Raw genomic sequence first — 25627 nt, forward strand, 5'->3', positions numbered from 1 at the left:
TTTGATTCATTGTCATTGTGGTAAATTTTTTTTGACAGACAGGCCGGTGATGACTGGCTCGACGTAATTTCGATTAATTTCGAAAAGTTTTCCTACAAAGTGTTTGAAAAAATAAATGAATGCGTAGCGCAACGTATAATATGGCTAGGTATGGCCAGAGACCGGAGAATGCCCTTAAACGGGCGAATGGTACGTTTAAATATTCACCTTATCCTACCACGTTGCACGCTATAGAATGACCCTTATTTCGTAATCATCTCTTATTTACAAGCTTTTTCTTGCTAAGTTATCTATCCAACTGTTTCCACTGTTAGTTTTTTTTAATACTTACGACATTAAATACAGCTTGTATCGCCTAATAAGTTTGCACTGATCATGTCTAATTAGGTTATAAATTATATTTCCCAAAATGATAATTTGTGTATTTTGCAGAGTTCATGGACTTGGACAAACCTGCAAGGGCCCTCGATACCTTGCAGGAAGTGTTCCGAAACAAAAAATGGGCCTACAACTGGTCCGAGTCTGTTTTGGAACCAATAATGTTCAAATACTTGGAGCTATGTGTAGACTTGCGCAAGTCTCATATTGCCAAGGAAGGTCTCTTTCAGTACAGAAATATGTTTCAATCTGTAAATGTTGGATCGCTGGAGCAAGTGATAAGGTAAATTAGTTTTGAAAAATATTGTTTGTTATTTTCAAGGAAATGATTCTAAAAAAAGACTTGTATTCCACTGTTCGATTTCCAAATTAGTCTGCTTTTTGTGGTATAAACAAAAGGTAATAGAATTCTGACTTTTGAGAGTTATGTGCATTTTTGCAAACAAATATTACTTGCTTTAACCGTGAAGGAAACCAGCATGCTTGAGAGATCTCCATAATATTCTCAAAGGTGTGTGAAGTCTGTCAAACTACACTTGACCAGTGTGGCAGACTATGGCTTAAACCCTTCTCATTCTCCAAGGAGACAAGTGTACAGTAGTGAGCCGGCGACGGGTTAATGATGATGATGATGATTAAGCATCAATGTTTGTTACATTTGTAGAGGGTACCTGCGCATGGCAGAGGAGCGCACGGAGGCTGCGAGGCAGCAGTCCACGCAGGCAGTCATCGACACTGATGATCTGGATAACCTCGCCACTCCTGAGAGCATCCTGCTTAGTGCTGTGTCGGGGGAGGATGCACAGGACCGGTCTGACAGGACTATATTGACACCATGGGTACGGATCTTTTTCTCTCTGATCTTGTCTTGTCTACTAGCTGAGATTTTTCAGAACAGGGATTTTTTCTCAAGCGCCGTCCTATTGTCATCGATCGCGCAATGATGCGGTGTGATTTCATTGTGCGATGAAAGACAATATAACCGCATCGCATAATTGCGCGAACTTAATAGGACATTCAGTAGAACACAGTTTGTTTGAATGCCCGGACGCGTGATCATTTTCGTCGGACGCACCCGTCATCGCACGAGCGATGACAATAGGATGGCGCCTAAGATGAAGGATTTGGAAGTTAGAACCCTCATAGCTTTAGTTGTAAGCTTAAGTAATTACTACTTAACTAATTATTTATCACCTTTATATCAATTTATTTGCCAAATTCATCAATTGAATCAAAAAGTGTATTACACATACATAGACTCGCCATATTTGCTCTATCTGTCATTTGAAAAGTACGGTCAACAAGTTGCTAACCATACTTTAGTAGTACTTGTTTTGAATAATTGAATAAATAATTGAATAAAAGCTCTGGCTTGGATAGAAAATGTTCTTTTATATATGAGCAAATATTGTTTTATGTAAAAAGAACATTTGCTCATATATAAAAGAACACATTTATATACATTATATATTATATTTTATAGTATGTACCTATTAAAGTGCATGTTTATGTATACCCATATATATTTAGCTGCATTGCGACCCCTTCTTACAGTTCGAGATCACTTTAGTGATAAGGTAGTTAATTTTAATTAATTTTATTTTAATTAGTAATTTAGTCACCCTTTTTTTTATGTGTATCCTGTATTCTTACTCTGTAATTTTGGTAACAATAAAGCTATTTTAAATTAATTTAAATTAAACATATGTTTAAATATAAAAAAAAACATTAGCTTATACATAAAAGAACAAATGTTCTTTTGTTGTCCATGTTTATTTGTTATCCAAGAAATATTTATTTCCAGGTGAAATTCCTGTGGGAGTCATATTGCCAGTGTCTAGAGTTGCTCCGTACTAATGCCCACGTGGAAACCTTATACCATGACATAGCACGGATGGCTTTCCAGTTCTGCCTCAAATACTCCAGGAAGACTGAATTTAGGAAACTATGCGACAAGCTCAGGAAACATCTTGAGGACATTTGTAAAGCTAATGTAAGTAATTTTATCAGAGAAACACTTTCTGACCAACAGAGTTGTTCACATATGGAATAAATTGCCTAAGGATGTGGTTATGTCAAGTTCTGTTAACCAGTTCAAGAATAGATTGGACAAACATTTGGAAGACTCGAAGCACTTCTGATATAGACGCATCAGCGAAAGCTGCTTAGTCTATTAATAATAATAATCATCATCAACCCATCGTCGGCTGGCCAAGTGCAGATTGGTAGAATATATTATATATATTCCTTTTATATATTTAAATATATACCTACACTAGCTGATGCCCGCGACTTCGTCCGCGTGGAATTAGGGTTTATCAAAAATGCCATGGGAACTTGATTTTCCTGGATAAAAAGTAGCCTATGTCACTCTTCAGGTCTTTATCTATACCCATGCAAAAAATCAAGTCAATCCGTTGCACCCGTTGCGACGTGATTTAAGGACAAACCAACAAACCAACAAACAAACGCACTTTCGCATTTATAATAAGGGTACTGATATATACCTACATAAACTTTCTATATTATCTTGGTATCAATTTTTAGGATTCCGTACCTCAAAAGGAAAAACGGAACCATTATAGGATCACTTTGTTGGGTATCATATGAAAGGTCTTTACCTGTACATTCTAAAACAGATTTTTGTTTATTTTTATGCATCATAGTTTTTGAATTATCGTGCAAAATATCGAAAAAATACGACTGTAGTAAGTACGGAACCCTCGTTGCGCGAGCCTGACTCGCACTTGGCTGGTTTTTTTCCAGAAACACAGATATAAAGAACATCATGTACAAACTTACTTATTACAACTGACATGTATACTCCACAGGTCCAAACTGGCAATGTCAGTATTACCAAGCCAGAAACACAGCAGCTGAACTTGGAAACCAGGTTGTTCCAACTGGATAGTGCCATACAGATGGAGCTCTGGCAGGTTGGTGTAAACTTTAGTTTTCATACTTTTAAGTAAACTAGCTTATGCTCGCGCTTCGTCCGCGTGTACTACACAAATTTCAAACCCCTATTTCACCCCCTTAGGGGTTGAATTTTCAAAAATCCTTTTTTAGCGGATGCCTACGTCATAATAGCTATCTGCATGCCAAATTTCAGCCCGATCTGTCCAGTAGTTTGAGCTGTACGTTGATAGATCAGTCAGTCAGTCACCTTTTCCTTTTATATATTTAGACTAGCTTATGCTCGCGACTTCGTCCGCGTGGACTACACAAATTTCAAACCCCTATTTCACCCCCTTAGGGGTTGAATTTTCTAAAATCCTTAGCGGATGCCTACGTCATAATAGCTATCTGCATGCCAAATTTCAGCCCGATCCGTCCAGTAGTTTGAGCTGTGCGTTGACAGATCAGTCAGTCAGTCACCTTTTCCTTTTATATATTTAGATTACCCCTTTTGCTCTAGCAGCTATAGTCACACAGCTAAAGCACAAACGCTTTTATATGTATAAATAGACAAAGTACTGTAGCAAAATCGTGTATAACTATTAAACAGGAAGCCTACAAAGCCATAGAGGACATCCACAATCTAATGAACATGTCCAAAAAGACCCCAGTGGCCAAGACCATGGCCAACTACTATGGCAAGCTGGCGCTGGTGTTTTGGAAGGCTGGCCACTGCCTGTTCCACGCGGCCGCGCTGCTCAAGCTGTTCCAGCTGTCGCGTGAGATGAAGAAGAATATCACGCAGGAGGAGTTGCAGAAGTAAGTTGTTTTTTTCAAACTTTCATTTCCCAAGATTCCATATACAGAATATTATATATTATGATAATATATTCCACACACTAGATGTCGCTATTCAAAGGTTCTTTAGCAATCACACTGGTGACTTATAACACCCAAACTAGATGTCGCCACAGGGTCTTCAGTCTCAATCGCGCTAACAATGCATTTTCAAGTTCCAAGATGCAACGATTGGACTAGCTGGGTTCTTAGATAACAACAATCTGTAGGAAAATCATCCTATTGTTATGGTTAAATGCACATCACTTGCTCCCATACAAGGTATGCTCTACCGAAAGAAAATAATATCTGAGACCCTACCAGCAATTACCAGGACCATATAGTCCAGTTATTATATGTGTGCATACTTGGTCATAAATCATTTGAGAGTTTCGCTCTCTTTCCCACTCACGGGGCATATGGCACCGCTCACGGTCGTGCATTACTGCAGTCGATGAGTAATATCGATAGTTTTAGTTTTAGATTTTTTTATTACCAATGAAATTACAACATAGCATATTAAATATATAAACAAAAGAACGTATATATAAAACTAATAATACAAAATTAAAATTCTATGTCTGACTCATCGTAATCGTCATCATCATCATCCACATGAATGATGAACTCTTCGCATAAATGTGCTTTTCTCAAGTCTTCATCTTGGAGCAATTCTGCATGCTCCACACATTTTTGCCAATTTTCAACAGAGACATCGATAACGGCCTTGCGCGCGCGCAACTAGCGCACATCCCTAGTCCGATTATGATTTATGATCGAGTCTGCACCGAGATAAAAACTGGACTATAGTTAAATTAAGCTCTTAAATACTGTAGCTATTTGTTAGTAACTATGGTTAAGAGTTACCTCTAATCAACCCCATTTTCAACTTCTCAATAGTTGAAAATGGCTGACAATGAGAGGTAGAGCATATTTGTGGCTTGACGCGGCTGGCAGGTTTATACATATGCCGTCAGTGTTAATTAAAGCCACTACAATTCTTAATTAAAATCTAGAAGAATCCGACTATACTCACGTATTTAGTCGACTTAAACCCGACTAGTTTCGAACCCATCCGGGGTCCTTTTTCATAGGGACGAGTGTGGCACGCAATCTCAGCTGCGACGCGTTTGCGAGCTAAGTCCCTGTGAAAAAGGACTCTGGATGGGTTCGAAACTAGTCTGGTTTACGTCGACAAAATACATGATGCTGGGTACAGCCGGACTCTTCTATATTTATAATGGAAATCACTCACGATATTAATTTTTTTTTAACTTTTGAAAACTTAAGTCTACTACTTGATAGGACAGGCATTTCAAACCAGTAGATTCATAACAATTTGAATGCACTTAAGTAAATTCATACTGACGAGTGTGCCCAAGAACTTTTTGACCTGGTTCAGGCTTCACCTTTCTATTATCGTACCGCAAGACATCGCCAAGGTCTGCAACCGTCCGTTGTCGAAAGTCCACCTCCTCGTTTCTAATTCGAACCACTAGGATATGGAACACCCTTCCAGCATCAGTTTTCCCCTCAAATTATAATATGACCTTCAAGTAAAGAGTGAATTTGCATATTCTAGGCAAGCGCACTCCATCTTAGTCTGCATCATCACTTGCCAGCAAGAAATATTCACATTACATCGACCTTTAGAATGAGACTAGCTTATGCTCGTGACTTCGTCCGCGTGGACTACACAGATTTCAAAAATCCTTTCTTAGCGGATGCCTACGTCATAATAGCTATCGGCATGCCAAATTTCAGCCCGATCCGTCCAGTAGTTTGAGCTGTACGTTGATAAATCAGTCAGTCAGTCAGTCACTTTTTCCTTTTATCGACCTTTAGAATGAGATTTCAGCTTTGTAGAGCGCTATCTCTGTCACTCAAGCCTTACTCAATGACAGAGACAACGCTCTACAAAACGCTATCTCTTTCTAAAGCTTGATGTGCTATATTTCCTGCGAGGTACTGTATGATTCTTGTTTCCGTTGTTCAGAATGGCATGTCGGGTGCTGGTAGCTGTTTTGTCGGTGCCACTGCCGTCTCTGCACCCCGAGTTTGACCGCTTCGTGGAGACTGATAAAAGCCCCGTGGAGAAGGCTCAACGCCTGGCCGTGTTACTCGGCCTGGCTCAACCGCCTACACGAGCAAACTTGCTTAAAGGTATGTCCTGTTAAGGTACAGCATGGATTTTTTTATATGCATGCACTCTTTGACCTGTCGTGTAATTATCAGAAAATGTTCTGATGCGCTGTTAGATCCCTAAATATCAAAAGCAAATTGCAGTATTGCTATAGTTAGGGGTTCACTGGCACCGATTCCGTTGTCTTTCTCTAAACTAAATTTAGAGTATCTGCATCCTTTTCTTTTTAACATTGGACAGAACATAAACTTTACATTTAAATACTCTGAGTTTTAGTGCACGCTACAAATTTAAACAGTAGGCTCGCGACTTCGTCCGCATGGACTACACAATTTAAAACCCTTATTTCACTCCTTTAGGGATTGAATTTTCGAAAATCCTTTCTTAGTGGATTCCTACGTCATAATAGCTATCTGCATGCCAAATTTCAGCCTGATCCGTCCAGTAGTTTGAGCTGTGCGTTGATAGATCAGTCAGTCACCTTTTCCTTTTATATATTTAGGATTAGGATTTTCATTAAAAAAAGGGTAAAATAGTCTATTGTAATGCACTCGCAGTTTATCACTTTTGACTCCATTATCTCCAAAATTGTCTGGAATAGTTCACACACTTGTGATTTCAGACAACGCTTTCGTGTAAAAGTAGTACAAGCATGCCCCCTCCCCCCCCCCCCCCCCCCCCCCCTCCAATACTAAATCCCATTTGTAACTCATCAATAGTTACGGAGTGGTAGGCCTTGGAGGGACAGCATCGTGGGTTTGACGCGACAGACAGCACCACATACGCTGCCTGTGTTATTTAATGCCTGTACAAACTAATATTAATAACGCTTTGCATTTTGAGAAGCTTTTTTTGAATAAAAACCATCACTGATATAGTATGTATAAGTCAAGCAAATTGCAAATCCGCGTGGCTGCCATTTTTGTGACGTCAGCACTAGACTGAAGTTTCGAGCTGATTTTTTTCGGCTGACGTCAAAATGACATCATTTCGATGTTGAGACATGGTTCCAGCGCAATTGCAATTTGCGGGACTTATACCTATGTTTTGAAAATGTAAAAATGTACCTAGTATTACCTAGTACCTAGTAAACAGTAGTATAGTAGTATTGGATGTACCTTTTTGTTTTTGTAACATCTCCACTGTTTACCCACATTCGCTATAAAGAAATTTGAATTGAATTATCTTCTTCTTTTCTTGTCTATGGCTCTATGTAATTGAATTATTTTATTAGTTAAAAGCTCTACGTAAATGTACCATACCCTATGTACCATTATGTATTATTTATGCATGATTTTTATTTTTAACCGACTTCAAAAAAGGAGGAGGTTCTCAATTCGTCGGAATCTTTTTTTAAATAATAATATATTAACTTTTATTTTAATTTATTATTTAATTTTATTGGTACACAATCTGTAAAATAAATTAAGATGTCTGATAATGATACTTGCTATACTATCCTTAACTTTTAAATAAAAAGAGTTAAAAATCCATTAGGAAATATGTAAAATATTTAAGTTGACTGATACTTAGATAGGTAACTAGTGGTTTTTTTAAAATCCCGTGGGAACTCTTTCATTTTCCGAGATAAAAAGTTGCCTATGTCTATTTCCGGGATGCAAGCTATCTTTGTACCAAATTTCATATAAATTGGTTATGATGGAGGGATAGGATGGGCCTTTAAGAATCCCGTGGGAACTCCTTGATTTTCCGCGATAAAAAGTAGCCTATGTCCTTCCCTGGAATGTGAACTAACTCTGTACCAAATTTCATCAAAATCTGTTAAACTGTTGGGCCGTGAAAAGCTAGTAGACAGACAGACACACTTTCGCATTTATTAGTATTACTATGGATTAGATATTGTATGAAAGCTGTGTAAAAAATCACAAGGCTCTCACTGCTGTAGTTGTTTGTATTTGATAGTTGTATCAAATGTAGTCTTGTATCATAGATGTGGTCCGCTTTAACGTGGTGGCGCTGGCGTCGCCTCAGCTGCAGCAGCTGTACTCCTGGCTCGAGGTGGAGTTCGACCCGCTCACCATTTGCGAGAATGTACAAAGTGTCATCAAGTCCCTACAGGATGATACCAGTAAGTGAATATTTTACTACAAACCATCCCTTATGTCCTGGCCACATTAAGGGCCAACAACGCGTTTTTCTTCGGCATTTCCCGTTAAGCGTAGGTGTAGCCACAGGTGTAGGTGTGACAGAATAAAACCTCTTAAACTATGGATATATTCAAAAGAAATGCCTTTTATAAGGCCATAATGGTATTTAATAAGCTACCGCAGTCAATACAAGCCATGCCGCTACGAATTTTTAGTGTCAAACATAAGGACTGGCTTATGGAAAAATGTTTCTATAGTGTAAATGATTATATGACTCATTGATATTACCACATAATTTTTCTATTTACATACATAATAAGTAGGTACATTAACACCCAAATTTTCTATAGGCTCCCAACTAGCGCAGTATACCACAGCACTAACCGACGTAGCCCTAGTCCGTCTGATCCGTCAAGTGGCCCAGTGCTACGCCTGCATCCAGTTCTCGCGGCTTCTGGAGCTCGCGTCCACCGAGGACCTGTTCCACATCGAGCGCCTGCTGGTCGACTGCGTGCGCCACAACGACATGCAGATACGCGTCGACCATGCCAACAAGTATGTGCCGACATCACCATCACCATATCATCATTAATCTGTGTCCATACAATATTGAACGACGTCGTTACCATCATCATATTGTATCTATCACCAAAATTGGATCACAGACTGGACATAGTATTGTTCAAGAGCATTTACACACAGGTTTATTAAACTTACTTCAAGGTTCCCGACACAAAATTGTAAACAGACAGCTTTTCAAAATCAATTTTCATTTCATTTCATGACACCACAAAATGTCCTTCCGCCTTCCTCATCCAGCCACTTCCCTCCATCTATCGTGACAGGTCGAGATGGCAAAAAAGTGGCACAAGAGGAAGTATGGAGAGGTAGACCGATGGCTAACGCAGGCCCTCAGCGGTCACGGGGTGTTTAACACCTACCTTTTCGCAATTGGCAAAACACCGAGCGAAGACTGCTACTTCTGCGGAGAGGAAGACACCCCGAGACACGCAATCTTTGAATGTCCTGGTTGTGCCGATCTAAGGTCAAAAGCGCTAGGACCGGCAGACGCGGAGGGTGCGCATGCTGTCGAGCGTGGATGCCTGGCAACGATATAGCCAAATGCCGAGGGGTATAATGATAAGAAGAGAAGAGCGGGAAAAAGAAGAAAAGAAGAAGTTAGAAATTTAGGAGGTCAGCACGAAGTAATGCTTACGCAGTCCCGTGCTCACCTTGGTAGACATGATGGGGAGGTTATTTTAGTCCGTGCGAGTCGGACACACCCTGCCAGCAGGCAGAAGTTCGTAGGGATTTTTTCCTCCCCCGAAGAAAAGAAAAAAATGGTCGAGATGGCAATCGGGGTGGGGAAGGGAAGCTAACCCGGTAGGGGATAGCGCAGGTGACGTGCGGGTGTGCGGGACTCTCCCCGCCTCATACCCGCATTGTCATCTCGCCTTTCGCGTACATAGATGTTGGGAAGTGGCTGGATGAGGAAGACGGAAGGACATTTTGTGGTGTCATGAAGTGAAATGAAGTGAAAATTTAATTTAAAAAAACTATGTCGGTTTACAACTTTGTGTCAGGAACCCTGAAGTAAGTTTGGTTTGGTTTTGGTTTTACCAATTCAAAAATTTCAATTAAAAATATTTTTCGACTTACGTTTTATATCATGGACAGATGCGTGCACTTCGGAGTGGAGGCGGGCGGCGGCGAGTGGTGCTCGGCCGCGGACGAAGCGTGTGGCGGAGCCATCCTACAGGCCACTCCCGCTGAACAGGTCAATAAATTATTTTTTTTCAAACTTTTTTTCATAATTAATTTTTTTACACAAATAACATGCACTAACTTAAGGTTACTTATAGTATCCTCTAGAAAATTCCCTATCGTTAGGTTATATGATTTTGTAGTGCTACTTTTTAATGTCTGATCTCGGTAGGAAGGACTCACTAAACCAGTGCAGTGGTAGATTCACTTGATGATTCAAAAATCAAAAGTATTGCTTTTGAAGCATAAGAAAACTTAGTAGCTCTTTCTCTTTTATTTGAACTAGCTTATGCTCGCGACTTCGTCCGCGTGGACTACACAAATTTCAAACCCCCATTTCACCCCCTTAAGGGTTGAATTTTCAAAAATCCTTTCTTAGCGGATACCTACGTCATAATAGCAATCTGCATGCCAAATTTCAACCCGATCCGTCCAGTAGCGTGCGTTGATAGATCAGTCAGTCAGTCAGTCAGTCAGTCACCTTTTCCTTTTATATATTTAGATAAAATAATTTTTCATTCTATCCTATAGTCAATTGTGGTGATAAAACTATATTATGTTAACACAATAATTCTGTATTATACACAGGTTCGCGAGCAACTAGTTCGCGCGGCTGAAGTCCTGTCCCGAGCGGCGCAGGCTCTCAACCCCGCGCGAAGGCGAGCCGAACGCGAACGAGCACGTCTGAGCATGGTGCAACACTATCACGAGAACAAGCACACCGAACATCACCGAGTGTTGCAGCGCCACAAGATCATTGAGGAGCGCAAGGAGTACATCGAGCGACTCAACACCGTGCGCGAAGAGGAGGAGCTACGGTAAGAGATCTATCCGTCTCTGTCTAGCGCCGAACGCGAACGAGCACGTCTGAGCATGGTGCAACACTATCACGAGAACAAGCACACCGAACATCACCGAGTGTTGCAGCGCCACAAGATCATTGAGGAGCGCAAGGAGTACATCGAGCGACTCAACACCGTGCGCGAAGAGGAGGAGGTACGGTAAGAGATCTATCCGTCTCTGTCTAGCGCCGAACGCGAACGAGCACGTCTGAGCATGGTGCAACACTATCACGAGAACAAGCACACCGAACATCACCGAGTGTTGCAGCGCCACAAGATCATTGAGGAGCGCAAGGAGTACATCGAGCGACTCAACACCGTGCGCGAAGAGGAGGAGCTACGGTAAGAGATCTATCCGTCTCTGTCTAGCGCCGAACGCGAACGAGCACGTCTGAGCATGGTGCAACACTATCACGAGAACAAGCACACCGAACATCACCGAGTGTTGCAGCGCCACAAGATCATTGAGGAGCGCAAGGAGTACATCGAGCGACTCAACACCGTGCGCGAAGAGGAGGAGGTACGGTAAGAGATCTATCCGTCTCTGTCTAGCGCCGAACGCGAACGAGCACGTCTGAGCATGGTGCAACACTATCACGAGAACAAGCACACCGAACATCACCGAGTGTTGCAGCGCCACAAGATCATTGAGGAGCGCAAGGAGTACATCGAGCGACTCAACACCGTGCGCGAAGAGGAGGAGCTACGGTAAGAGATCTATCCGTCTCTGTCTAGCGCCGAACGCGAACGAGCACGTCTGAGCATGGTGCAACACTATCACGAGAACAAGCACACCGAACATCACCGAGTGTTGCAGCGCCACAAGATCATTGAGGAGCGCAAGGAGTACATCGAGCGACTCAACACCGTGCGCGAAGAGGAGGAGCTACGGTAAGAGATCTATCCGTCTCTGTCTAGCGCCGAACGCGAACGAGCACGTCTGAGCATGGTGCAACACTATCACGAGAACAAGCACACCGAACATCACCGAGTGTTGCAGCGCCACAAGATCATTGAGGAGCGCAAGGAGTACATCGAGCGACTCAACACCGTGCGCGAAGAGGAGGAGCTACGGTAAGAGATCTATCTATACAATATCTATCTAGTGCAATACTATCATGAGAACAAGCACGCCGAATAACCACCCAGTGCTGCAGCAACACAAGATTATAGAGTGTTTAAAAACCACTGTCACCAAAAAACGGGTAGGCAGGTAAAATTATGAAAACCGGTAATGTAACAGAAAAAACTCATGTTTAATTCTCATGTTAAACTCATGTTGAGAATTGTAATTGTTATTTTATAATATGTGTACTATCTGTTGGCAAACCAATAAAATAAAATAAAATCAAATTAAACCACGAAAAAAGCCCAAAAAGGTTACACAGAGGTCAGGCGCGTGCCGAGACCACTAACTGACTGCATTCCCAGCGTAAGCCCATGACCCATCCATCCTATCCTTCTGTCTTCTTTTACATAATATGTGGTCTTGGCGAGTTCTACAAAGCACACAGAAGGCATACTACTCCTAGACGGAATGAACAGACATGTCAGCAATGGCATACACGGTGGCTTTGAAAAAAACCGATTGCTTGAGAGGTCAGACTCGTGCACTGAGGGTTCCGTAATACAGTCGTATTTTTTCGACATTTTGCACATTTTTTTTGTGATGTACCCATAACTTCAAGGTTTTCGTATTTATTCCTTTACTTGTGCTACAAGACCTAGGTTGGTCTTGTAGCACAAGTAAAGGATAACCTAACAAATTTCATGATTCTAGGTCAACGGGAAGTACCCCTATAGGTTTTCTTGACAGACACGACGGACAGACAGACAGACAACAAAGTGATGCCATAAGGGTTCCTTATTCCTTTTTAAGTACGGTATCCTAAAAATACTTATATTATTTATATAGGTACTAAATCAAAACGATATTTCTACAAAACGAAGTTAGCTCTCTATTGCTCACATCGGGTGTTTCGTCAATAATAACTGAAACAAATTGTGTCGTATTGATCTCGAACTCGATTCGAGATTTAATAACATCGGCTACAGAATGAATTATGTCTTTTATGAGTTTTACTAATTTGAGAAATACACAAGTCAGGAGTAGGTTTTGATGAAATTATAAGCTGTTTTTTCTCTTCAAAAGTTAAAAGCTTTACCTTGTTTTCAGCCAATAATCTTTGCACACACTTTAAATTGTCACAAGGAACAACACTGACTAAATCAACACTCATTTTGTACAAAATTTACGATTATTTATCAAATTATTAGCCTGACCGCGGACCACCACAAAAACAAACATGAACAACTAACAAGTAATTATTTACTCGGAGAAATCAACCAATAGCCGCGCACTCTCAAAATTCACGCATGCGCAATCTCTTGCAAGCCTGGCTTTTTTACGGGAACAAAACGCTATACTACTATTTTTAGATATATCGTGAACAGCAAACATTTCTAATAGGTTAGAAGAGCGCAAAAAAACCCAGGAACAAATTAATTCGATTAGAGCGAGATGGAAACTCGCAACTCGCAGGCAGGCTAGCGGCGACGGGCGACGCCGGACCCGGCCGAGCGCTGCGTTCGCCTGCCGGTGGACGCAATGACCTTCGGCAAATCTGACAAATCCAAGACGCGCGGAATTCAAACTTCGTGGAATATTTATTAATTTATATAGTGTGATATTATTGATTTGTATGAGTTCCGACTAGCATGCCCGGCTTTCTGGGTTCTATGAAAGGAACGCTACCGACAGAGGTGCTATCCGAACCAGACAGGAACACGCAAAATTTAGCCACTGTTGAATTCTTTGCAAGCCGCGCGCCTGCAATTCAACCAGATTCTATATAGGTTACGGCAATTTTGCTCTAAGGGCTATTTTCTTTCCATGTTGTAGACGTCAAGAAGAGCAACTCCGCGCGGCCGCAGCTGCCGAAGCGCGTCGCCAGGAGCAAGAGCGGGAGGAGAGAGAGAAGAAGCGGCACGCGTCGGAGCTGGCGGCCATGCGCGAGAGACACCTGCGCGAGCGCATCGCGCACATCTCCCAGACCATGCACGGCAAGAAAGTGCTTCAGAAACTGGACGAGGAGGTATAACGCCTTCTAATTAAAAGTAGGACTGAACTACTGCTATATTGGCGCCGATTCTGTTGTCTTTCTCTAACCAACATTTAGAGCATCTGCATCCTTTTCTTTTTAATATTGCCAAAAAGGGACGGAACATGAATTTTACATTTAAAGACTCCAAATTTTAGTGCACGCTATAAATTTAAATAGTAGGCTTACGACTGGCAACTAAAGTAACGGGGTTTGGCAGCTATAAATTAATTTTAAAACTGTCAAACTGTGTCTGTCCTTTTCATAATACATTAGTAGAAACAGGATGCGAATACTCTAATTTAGTTGTGCTCAGAATCAGTACCATTGTGACGTTATAGCTAGAAATATATTGATTTAATTTATTTTCAATTTTTGTAGTATTAGGCTGTAGGCAAGGTGGGGTTTTGTGGATTCAAACCTCAAGTCTAAACCCCCTGAAGTCTCAGACATGAAGCGGAATCATTTTTAAACCACATATTTGTTCTTCGATTTTCCAAGTTTATTCAGTAAAAAAATATTAATAATTTTGCGCTCGCTGTCCTCACGCTTACGAACATATTTTTTTGTACTAAAACAATGAATCCATAATTTCTGTACAAAAAAAAAGAAAAACCATTCTTTTCTCTATCTCTAAATGTGTTGCATTTAATCTTATTGCCAAATTAAAAGACAAAATTTTGGGTCTGGCCAAAAACTTTTTTCTCAGGAAAGAATTTGGAAGAAGCCTGATACCTTCCCCTCAAGTCCCCTTTGTCACGGATTATATTTGAATTGTTTTTGACCAGGATTTGAAGAAGATGGACGCTGAAGCAATCGCTCAGCGCGAAGCCGAGGAGTTGATGAAAGAACGTCGCGAGTTACAGGCCCGGCTCAAGTCTCAGGAGAAAAAGGTAACTAATATAAAAATACTTATAACTTTACGACCATCCTGAGTTAACGCCCTTTTCATAACAGAAATCCCAACTAAAAGGTCTGATTATGTCAGAGAATGGTGGTGGAGGTAGTGGTTAAGATGTCCAACCATGTCCAACTTCTATTGGGAGGTTGGGAGCTCGATCCCGGGCAAAAAACCATGGTTTTTTAAAAAAATTAATCTCTTAATTAATGAATTCTAGCCCCATAAGCTACCGCTATCCAAAACATCACTTCATTTTATTACTACAGTCCAAGACCCTATTCTAGTTCAACAAATAGTGATGTGATTTTCTTAGGTGGACTATTTCGAACGCGCCAAACGGCTGGAGGAAATCCCCCTGCTGCAGAAGAGTTTAGAAGAGAAGCAAGTTCAGGACAAGGCGTTCTGGGAGCAACAGGAGAAAGAACGCATCCAACAACTTATTGGTAAGATTCTTCTCGGTTGGAGGAATTGACAAAGCCACAATCCATTGGCTATAATATAAAATAAGGCCCGATATCCACCTAAGCGGAGAGGAGAGGAGATGCGTTCAATCGACCAATCAGATTCAAAATAGATGACGTGAAAAAATTATCACGTCATTTTTTAAAAATCGGATTGGTTTACTGTACACATCTCCTCTCCGCTCCGCATAGGTGGATACCGGGCCTCATACTCTGTCCATTACAGGTCTATACTAACTATTCTATACAACGTTAGTTTTAATATATGCAAAACCTGAAAGTAGTTTGTTCAGAATCAGTAACAGAATCGATTGCAATCATTTTCAGTACGGGTTATATTTTGACCAAAAAATACTTTAAAATCCTGCAAGTTTGAACACAGAGTTGAATGACCGCATGCACCAGCTGATTCAAGCCGCGCGAGCGGGAGCGCTCACGATCGACTCCAGCCGTCCCGTTCGCTCACAGCCGCCTACTTGGGGTGACCATGTTTTTGCGGAACAACGACTCAACACAACAAGCTTATAATCTAAATATATAAAAGGAAAAGGTGACTGACTGACTGACTGACTGACTGACTGATCTATCAACGCACAGCTCAAACTACTGGACGGATCGGGCTGAAATTTTGCATGCAGATAGCTATTATGACGTAGGCATCCGCTAAGAAAGGATTTTTGAAAATTCAACCCCTAAGGGGGTGAAACACAGGTTTGAAATTTGTGTAGTCCACGCGGACGAAGTCGCGAGCATAAGCTAGTTTCTAATATTTTTGAAATTTTGATTATATTCTTTATGTAAAAATATTAGGCACGTGTTTTGGTTTTTTCGTCAACTAAACCTAACGTTGTATATTGACGCTTACTACACTATATTATACTATACTATAGACGCTTAGTAACTTTTGAAAAGACTCAAAACTGTTACTAATTTAGCTTTACGAACGTTATTACATTTGTTTAAATAGATCATTATTTGTTTTTACACAGTTGGACTTCACTGTAAGAAAAGAGTTCCCAATCTACGCGACATTGTAGTGTTTATTTTTTAATTTGCATGAACGCGACTGGCCTATTAAATTGTACATTGAACTGTAAAGCCTTAAAATCTTCAATCATTAAAATACAAGAAACGCTGTTGGTCGTCAAAACGTGTCCGTGAAAAATAAACACTCATTTACGACTTTGCACTTATTTTTGATAGTTTGATATGTGTGCTTTTAAAAGTGGTAAAAATAGAATAGTGTATAATAAGTTTTAAAGTAATTTGAAAGAAAATTTATTTTTGCTTATTATTGTAGGTTCCGGTATAAACAAAATAACTAAACTTTAACGTTTAAACTAATAACTATAAGTTTAAACTCAAAGAGGACACTTTTTCTATTAGAGTGGCCATAAAGGCAACTTGGCAACTTGACTGCATAACATTAGTGTTCCTTTCATTGTCGAGCGGTTTGACAACGTCTGCTAAAGCGATTTGTGTACGTTTTTCAATGATCAACTGATGAGACTGCATATCTTATACCTTCATGATCGAAGCTTTAGCACTTACGTTATACATTTGATCACAGAGGCACGGACCCGCGATGTGGCAACATCCAGTCGCTTGGCACGTATGGCGTCTCACCGTGATCAGTTCATGAACCGACTCCGCTCTGAACGAGGCGCGGCGTATCACCAACGCTTGGCCGCGTTCCAGGCCAAGCTGACTTCCGAGCGCGAGGCCAGGCTGGCCCAGCGTCGCCAACAACGCATCGAGAAGCGCAGACAAGAGGTGTGTTGATATATCAACGTATCGTACTTTGTTAGCGAGATTGAAGTACACTCAGCACCATCTAGTTGGTATAGTGGAAGATCATGAACTGAGCTCTGAACGAGGCGCAGCGTATCACTAACGCTTCGCTGCCTTCAACAAGGGATCGAGAAGCGGCGACAAGAGTTGTATACTTGCATTACGTGATTAGCGAGATTGAAGTAACTCAGCGCCATCATGTTGGTATCATTCTGAGTGAAGCCGGCAAGTGGTGTGTTAATATGTACAAGTTATTTCGTTAGCGAGATTGAATTACGTCCAGCGCCATCTAGTTGCTGTTTTGGAAGTTTTGTGATCAGTTCATGAACCGGCTCCACTCTGAGCGAGGCGCGGCGTATCGTCAACCGACCAAGGCCAAGCTGACTTCCGAACGTTAGTACATGCGGTTAGGCACGGGCACGTGCCTATTTCATCAATGAGGTTTGTGTTCGAATTAGCGGAGGTAGTCGCATACATACAATTCATAGTTTGCGCTTAATTGTGTCCCGCTTCCCGCGCGGAATTCGCCTCAATTTGACGGAAGCGTAAAACCTAAATGTTTCTCATACTGTATTCTTTGTTTTTTTGTAGTGGCTAGCCGAAAAACGCCGCGTAGAAGAGGAGGCGGCGGAAGAGGCGAGGAAGGCCGCAGAGGAACACGAGAAGGCCGAAAAAGAGAGGAAGCGCCAGGAAGAGCTCGCTGCGCTTAAGGAGCGAAAGGAACGGGAGAAGAAGTGAGTAGAAGTAGTAATGAAACCGTTTATTGCATCAAAACATAACATAAATAAAGCCATGCGGACAGAACGTACTTACCAAAGTTATTTAAATGGCTTTGAGAAGTGAGCCCTCTGTACTATTAAGTATTCAAGGGCATCGCTGTGTGTAATTGGGTATTTGACTACATCAAAAATAAATTCATTAAATAGAGGGTCTTTCAAAATACGTAAAATCCACGCCCTTTGTTAGTGTTCAGTGTAATAACCATTTTAAGTTATCAATTAAACTAAAAAAAGTACGTAATTAAGTGATGTCACATTCCAGTATTTCATAGAATATCGCATACTCGGTGCGCGTTTTGACACTGATAAAAAGTTACTGATTTGACTAGCTGTCAAATACCGTATTATGGTAGAATAAACGAATTATTATTCAGGGAACACGAAGAAATGCTCGCTCGCGCTGAGGCTAAGGCGCGTGCTTTGGAAGCGGAGGTAGCACGCAAGCTGGAGGAACAGAAGGCCTCCACGCTCAGCAGCTGGCGGCGCGGCGACCAGCCGCCCGCCGCCGCCGCCAAGGAGCCGGAGAAGAAGGAGCCCTGGCGCCCCAGTGAGTATAGCGTATTTGAACAATCTCTCTATATCGAAGTGTAATAAAAATGCTACCGGCCCTCAAAGAAGTTTATCAATATGGGTGTAAAAGAGTCTGTCAGAGAAGCAGGTCAATAATTGGGTATTTTTAGATAAGTTAGATAAAATATCCTCTCATATTAAACTTGCGCGCGGATATGGATCACAACGCGTAGGGGCTTATCGAGAGTTTTAGTCTTTAAACTAACCTAACTGAAATATTAACTTGATTAGGGAATAATTGCTATTGCAACCACTTGATTGAAATAGTGACCTAAACACAAAAAGTATTTAATAGTCGTCGAGTCTGGAGTCAGAGCGAGACTGCCTTAAAAAACCGTCAGATACCCGCATTTATACAAATCGATTCAAAATGGCTGCCCCGCCACAAATCGCGTGACATCGGATGAGTCAAATAATGTCCAAATCATGAAATCACTTAAACTAACTTCAATAAATAAATTGATAATCTTGATCATTACTTTAAATTCAAACCAATTCTTTAAAAATAAGCTAAAAATACCTAGTAATTTAGGCAGTGTTGCTGACAGGTGTCATTTAAAAATAAAATAAAATAAAAATCTTTTTTATTCGAATAAACTTTTACAAGTACTTTCGAATAGTCTCGGATGCATCTACCACTGATTTTCCATTTCTAAGGTATTTCGTGTGTTGATCACAGAAATGACATCCATGTTCAAATCCAAATACAACCCACAATATTTTTTTATATAAATCCGCTTATTATTGCAAGTAATTGTATTGAAATTCCACAGCTCGTGCCCGCGAGGAGCGTCCGCGCTCGCCGCCGCGCGCCCGCGACGAGCGCCCGCCGCCCAGGGATGACAGGTTACTAGCATTGCTTTTTTTTTTGGTATTCATTCACCGCAGGCCACAGCGGGAGCGAAGCGAAACGAAACTAAGTTCGCTTCGCTTCGCGTCGCTGCCGAGTCTTTATATACTTCGGTTCACACCACGAACTACAGAGCTAGACTAAGCCAGTGATTCGCACCTTAGTAAGCGAGTAAACGAACTTATACAATGAACCAAAAGCTTAATTTGCTATAATCCGCTGCAACAGTTCGAATCTGTATGGTGCAACATGCAGCATGCGAAAATGCACCGCCCGCCCTCCCACTGCTAAACATGCAGGAAAAAGCAGCCACCAGGCAAGCAATACGCACCATTTCGCATGCTGAAATCTGTATAGATTCAAACTGTTCTATACAACATTTAAACGAACTTAGTTTCGTTTCGCTCCCAATGTGGCCTGCGCTTTATAGAGACACACCTGCCAAGTTTTGTGTGGCGGGTGTAACTTTAGCTTCGATGGATCTTCCGAAGTTGATGTTAGCCGAGACATCGAGACCTAGGAGATGAATGTGATCAGTTATATTAATGGATATATGACGGAAACCAGCCCAGAGAGAGAAGATATTCCGGAAAGTAGGAGTCAAGGGGAAAGGACTCCGTTTTGATGTTTATAATTATTGTTATGAGTGTTCAAGGAAATTTCTAAATTATTTTAAATACATATCAAACAATGCAAAACCGGCAGGATTCGAACCTGCATCTCCACTTGGTATCGCACTCGGAACGCCGTCGACCGCTAGGCCAAAGTTCACTTACTGCCAAGTGCCAAAATTTCAGATAAGTATTTTTATTCACTTCTCCACTAGATGGCATTACCAGTCACTTGAGTACTGAATAAAAATACACATCTGAAATTGGCACTTGGCAGTGAGTGAACCGCGGCCTAGCGGTCGAAGGCGCTTAGGGTGCGATACCCACGGGAGACGTAGGTTTGTATCCTGCTGGTTTGGAAATTTTTCAAAATTATTATTACTATTAGGCTTCCTGACCATGAAGCCGGAGCTACACTGGAGCCGGACCCCAAGTGAGTGTAAACAAATATTGGTCAAGTGCGAGTCGGACTCGCACCATCATACAAAAAATATCATTTTTTTTCATTTTCATAGCGGCCATTTTTCATTTTTTTATAACAAGTCCCGTAAAATGCTGTTGCGCTGGAACCATGTCTCATGTCGAAATGACGTCATTTTGAAGTCAGCCGAAATAAAAATATACTATCAGCTCGAAACTTCCGTCTAGTGCTGACGTCAGTAAAATGGCGGCCACACGCATTAGCATTTGCGGGACTTATATTAGTTGTTATACCTGCAATAGAAATGGACATTGTGTAAAATTTCAACTCTACCTATTCCAGTTTTCAAAGCTCAGCCCGCTGACAGACACACGGACGGACAGACAGCAGAGGCTTACTATCAATTAACATTAACTTGGGATAAATGGGGATGTAACTACGGGGAGCTTTTATCGACTGAACTTTTAATATATGAATTTTTAATGTATAAACTTAAAAACATATTCAAAAAAATTTTGGAGACCCCCACTTTTTTGGATGTAACATCCGTCGATCTTCTTTGTATAAAATGGACTCTCTGTCACCCGAAGTAAAAAAATGAAACAATTGACACCTCATTCATTTTGAAAATTTTGTTGTCCACGCGGACGAAGTCGCAGGCATAAGCTAGTTAACTTATAAACCATATCAGCAACTCAACTAACAAACAACTTAACTTTTAACTGTACGGGACACTCGTCGCGTCCCGTACAGTGCTATAATGTGCTTAAACGCTTATGCGGATTGCAGGCCTAAAGCTAAGCTAAGGGTGAGATCTATAGAGCGCACTCTGTCTTAGCTTAGACTTAAGACAGAGTTAAAACGGGACAGAACTATATCTCTCACATAAATCTGTCTCGTTTTAACTCAATCTTCAGTCTGAGCTGTCAAAATGCGCTCTATAGATCTCAGCCTAAGAAGTGTTAATGGCACCGATTCCGTTGTGTTTCTCTGAACTAAATTTAGAGTATCGGGATCCTTTTCTTTTTAACAATGTAAAAAGTGACAGAACATGAACTTTACATTTAAAGACTCAAAATTTTAGTGCACGCTACAAATTTAAACAATAGCTCCGCGACTGTGCGCTAAAATCACGGGTTTTACCATCTAAAAATTAAATTTAAAACTGTCAAACTGCGTCTGTCCTTTTCAGATTACATTAGTAAGAAGAGTATTCGAATACTCTAAAATTAGGTTGTGCTCAGAATCAGTACCAATGTGTATAATAAACTGAAGTTGTTGATAATATCATAAAACTTTTTTCTACATTTCGTAATAAGAAACATAGACGTGTATGTGTGCAAACCTGGCCACTTAAGCGATGTCATTTCGTTCGTGAGCTTCCTTCTACCTACTATCCCATGTCAATGAGCTGCCTTGACTGACTGACCTCACTAACCCGCCTCAGCTTTGCTCGGCTTCATTCATGCATTCCTCAATCTTCAATCAATCTGCCCATTTCTCTATCTTGTGTCATGTTCTCGTCTTAACTTGTTTGTTCTGTTTTGTAGACGCGACGATAAACCACGTGAAGAAAGAAGCATCAGAGATGAACGTCCTCCGATCAGAGACGACCGTCCTCCGAGAGACGATCGCCCTCCAATCAGAGACGACCGTCCTCCAAGAGATGATCGTCCTCCTAGAGATGATCGTCCTTTAAGAGATGATCGCGGTCCGAGAGACGATCGCAGCTTAAGAGATGATCGTGGTCCAAGAGAGGATCGCGGTTTTAGAGATGATCGTGGCCCAAGAGATGACCGTGGCTTCAGGGATGATCGGCCAAGAGATGACAGGCCGCGCGAAGAAGGAGGCTGGCGATCGGTCAACCGGGATGTTGACAGGGACAAGGAGAGAGATAGGTAAGTTTGATCGAGATACGAGTTGTAATCATTGTAGTGATCATGACTGAAGAGATGATCGTGGCTTCAGAGATGACAAGCCGCGCGAGGAAGGTGGCTGGGGATTGCCCAACCGGGATGTTGACAGGGACAAGGAGGTAAGTGTGATTAAAATACGGGTTGTAATCATTGTAGTGATCATGATTAAAGGGATGATCATGGTCCAATAGAGGATCGCGGATTTAGGGATGGTTGTGGTTTGAATCGATCGTGGCTTCAAGGATGATCGGCCAAAAGATGACAAAATGATATAAAATCTTACGCTAACTCTGTTCGTATTTTTCTATATTCTCCGGATAATAAAGCATTAACTTTTTTTTCATGAATTTGCAAATTATATGTATGGCTTTTTGAGAAAATACTACAATTACTGTACTTTGGTCACGGCTTTGTAGTATGATTATGATATTATTATTCATTCGTTCATTCATTAATACATTTTTGTTCTTTGCAGGCCGCGCTACGTCGGTCGTTCTAGCGGCCCCGAGACTGGCAGCTGGAGACGCGGCCCCGCGGAGCCGCCACCGGCACCCACTGTACGTAACTATATACTATTTATATTTTTCACTGGTTCATGCCTAGTTTTTTTTTTTAATTTTTTGTTTGTATTCGAGATTTATATTTTTTTGGGATCACAATAATTTCTAATGTTCTAGGAACGTTCGTCTGCTTGGCGGTCCAAAGACGCGCCGCGCGACGACCGCCGCGACGATCGCCGTGATGATCGCGATCGCTTCCCGCCGAGAAGGGATGATCGCGGCGATCGCGACGGATTCAGGGACCGTGATCGTGATCGCTTCCCGCCGCGACGCGATGATGGCCCGCCAAGGAGGGATGACCGGTGAGTGAGATTAAATTTTATGATTATTTTGCTGCTAAATTAATGTTTAAAAAAGCTCGTTTGAGCCGTTGACGTAGAAAATATTTCTTTGAATTAAACTTCTTCATGGACTGATCGTCACGAACTTATCACATTTTTCGTTTTTGATGTTAACAGGGACGGCCCACGCCGCGACGATCGTGAGGGTGGCCCGCGACGCGACGACCGCGACGGCCCGCGACGCGACGATCGTGACGGACCGAGACGCGACGACCGCGAGCGCCGTCCCCCGCCACCGCGTCGCGAGGAAAAACGTAAGATCGTTATGAATGTTATGATTCTCCTATATTATTCAACGCATGGATCCAGGCGGCGCAAGACCGTGGCGTGTCGAAGTCCCTACAAGAGACCTATGTCCAGCAGTGGACATCTATTGGTTGATGATGATGATGATGATGATGATGATGATGATGATGATGATGATGATGATGATGATGATGATGATGATGATGATGATGATGATGATGATGATGATGATGATGATGATGATGATGATGATGATGATGATTCAACGCATAAATAAAGTATTCCACTTTGTGAAAAATTTATAGATTTATAGTTTCTTATCGCAAGCTGTGGCAATCAAGTAGGTCTACAGTACAGCTATAATATGTACTTTATCTAGAACAAAGAGCAACCGCCGAGTTTTTTGCTGGTTCTTCTCGGTAGAAAAGGCATTCCGAACCAGTGGTAGATGAATTTGACGATTCAAAGTATTTATGAAAGCTTATTTGAACAAAAATATTTCTATTCTATTCTAAGATATTTTACACTTTTTTTTTATCATTTTCAACATTTTTTTTTATTCCAGCTCGCGATTCTGATGACGACTGGCAACAAGTCACCAAGCGCTAAGCAAATAAGCAATTCGTTATTTGTAAAGGGTTCAGCAGTTTCACTTGTGTTGTAATCATGAAGCACGTTCAATACTTACTTCAAGCAATTGCCTAGGTACTTATCGCTATCCCACTTCGACTAACCAATTAGAGCGAGAGATCCGACCCTAGTGGGGTGCGATCCGTAGACTGAGTAAAAAATCTAGACAAAGGAGATAAAGTTACTAATGTGATAAACAGAGACGCCGCTAACCTATTTTTTGTCTCTTATCGTGTAACCGATTTTTTTCAAGGACTACAACTTTAGTTACTAACTACGGTACGGAACCCCAATATACTTAAAATATTTTCTTTTTTGTGTATAATAAAGACTTCCTTGCTACAAACTCTGCTGGACCCTAAATGATACAACTTTTGCAATTTTATATGCCATTACTGTTCAGCTTTACGTTCTAAATATGTATTCTGTACTGTTACAAATTACTTGCTATCCTGTATTCATACGATTGCAACGTATTATATTATAATATAAATGGATCATTTATTATCATTTTCTTTTATTTCTAATCGGTTTTGGGTAAACTATAGGTAAACAAAGTACATGTACAGTATGCGGCAGAAAGTAGTGTACATCGGCCTTTAGAATGACATTTCGACTTTGTAGAGCGTTGTCACTCATACCTATATGACGTTTTGTCGGTCTCAACGACAGAGACAATGCCCTACAAATCCGCTATCTCTTTCTAAAGGTCGATGTACATTATTTTCTCCCGCCTAGTTAGGTACTGTACCTACTTACCTATTTCAGTGGTTAATTCGTTCAAGCATAAAACCTATACTCTATAGTTATTTTAGCTCCATTCGTAATTACCGTCTTCGGATACCGATAAAAATGTGTAAAATCCCTTCCTTCTTAATAAATCTGAAAACAATTATCTTTGGCGTTTTCTTTTTTAGCACTTTAAATGAAGGTGTGGCACGCGCTGGCTGTCTCTCTCTATAATTAGTAGGTATGCCCACGGTATACCACATCTCCGCCACTTGTGTAGAAACATCGCATCGATTACGTACCATAATGATACCTTTCCATTGTTTTCCACAACAACATGTTTGTTTTTCTTTCGTTGAAATGTTGAAAGGAATGACAATGTTACAAGAATTTAAGGTACTTACCTAGTGTGTGTTTATGGTAATTAATGATTAAACGAACTTGCTTGTAAGTGAAGTTCCAACATGATAAAATTACTACTGTAAAATTCAAAGTCCTGACTGACTGACTGACATATATATCAACGCACAGCCTAAACCGCTGGTCCTAGAGACAGGAAATTTGGAGGGTATGTTCTTTGTAAAGAGTAGGTATCCACTAAGAAATGATTTTTTGAAATTCCACCCCTAAGTGGGTTAAATGGGGGATGGAAGTTTGTATGAAAGTCCGTCATTTTTGAAGTTACATAGATGAAAATTGGTATTTAAGCTTTCGGTTAAAAATAAAAAAATACGTATTTTACGATTTTTG

General features: G+C 41.0%; 2 protein-coding genes across 2 annotated transcripts in view; one reads left to right on the plus strand and one right to left on the minus strand.

The window, feature by feature from the left end:
* The window catches only part of LOC117985477 (uncharacterized protein F58A4.6), a 138214-nt gene that overhangs the window by 16005 nt on the left and 96582 nt on the right, over positions 1–25627 (minus strand). The gene's annotated exons all lie outside the window — the stretch shown is intronic.
* On the plus strand, positions 17–24655 carry eIF3a (eukaryotic translation initiation factor 3 subunit a). The gene is made up of 24 exons (XM_034972279.2): positions 17–189; positions 433–661; positions 1043–1217; positions 2183–2371; positions 3210–3314; positions 3887–4095; positions 6110–6276; positions 8208–8345; positions 8715–8919; positions 10042–10141; positions 10717–10946; positions 13873–14065; positions 14860–14964; positions 15286–15415; positions 17004–17206; positions 17816–17958; positions 18378–18550; positions 19347–19419; positions 20423–20467; positions 22006–22353; positions 22847–22928; positions 23049–23233; positions 23390–23526; positions 24084–24655. Exons 1-24 carry the CDS (start codon positions 120–122, stop codon positions 24125–24127), a joined length of 3678 nt encoding a protein of 1225 aa, XP_034828170.1. The 5' UTR covers positions 17–119; the 3' UTR covers positions 24128–24655.

Source organism: Maniola hyperantus, chromosome 9 (genome assembly GCF_902806685.2).
Source record: "Maniola hyperantus chromosome 9, iAphHyp1.2, whole genome shotgun sequence".
Lineage (NCBI taxonomy): Eukaryota > Metazoa > Arthropoda > Insecta > Lepidoptera > Nymphalidae > Maniola > Maniola hyperantus.

Excerpts from the sequence above, each read along its gene's own strand:
- eIF3a (XM_034972279.2), top strand. The coding sequence starts at position 120 with ATGCGTAGCGCAACGTATAATATGGCTAGGTATGGCCAGAGACCGGAG. Across the intron at positions 4,096-6,109 it reads ACGCAGGAGGAGTTGCAGAA|AATGGCATGTCGGGTGCTGG; the intron begins GTAAGTTGTTTT and ends TCCGTTGTTCAG. Across the intron at positions 23,527-24,083 it reads ACCGCGTCGCGAGGAAAAAC|CTCGCGATTCTGATGACGAC; the intron begins GTAAGATCGTTA and ends TTTTTATTCCAG.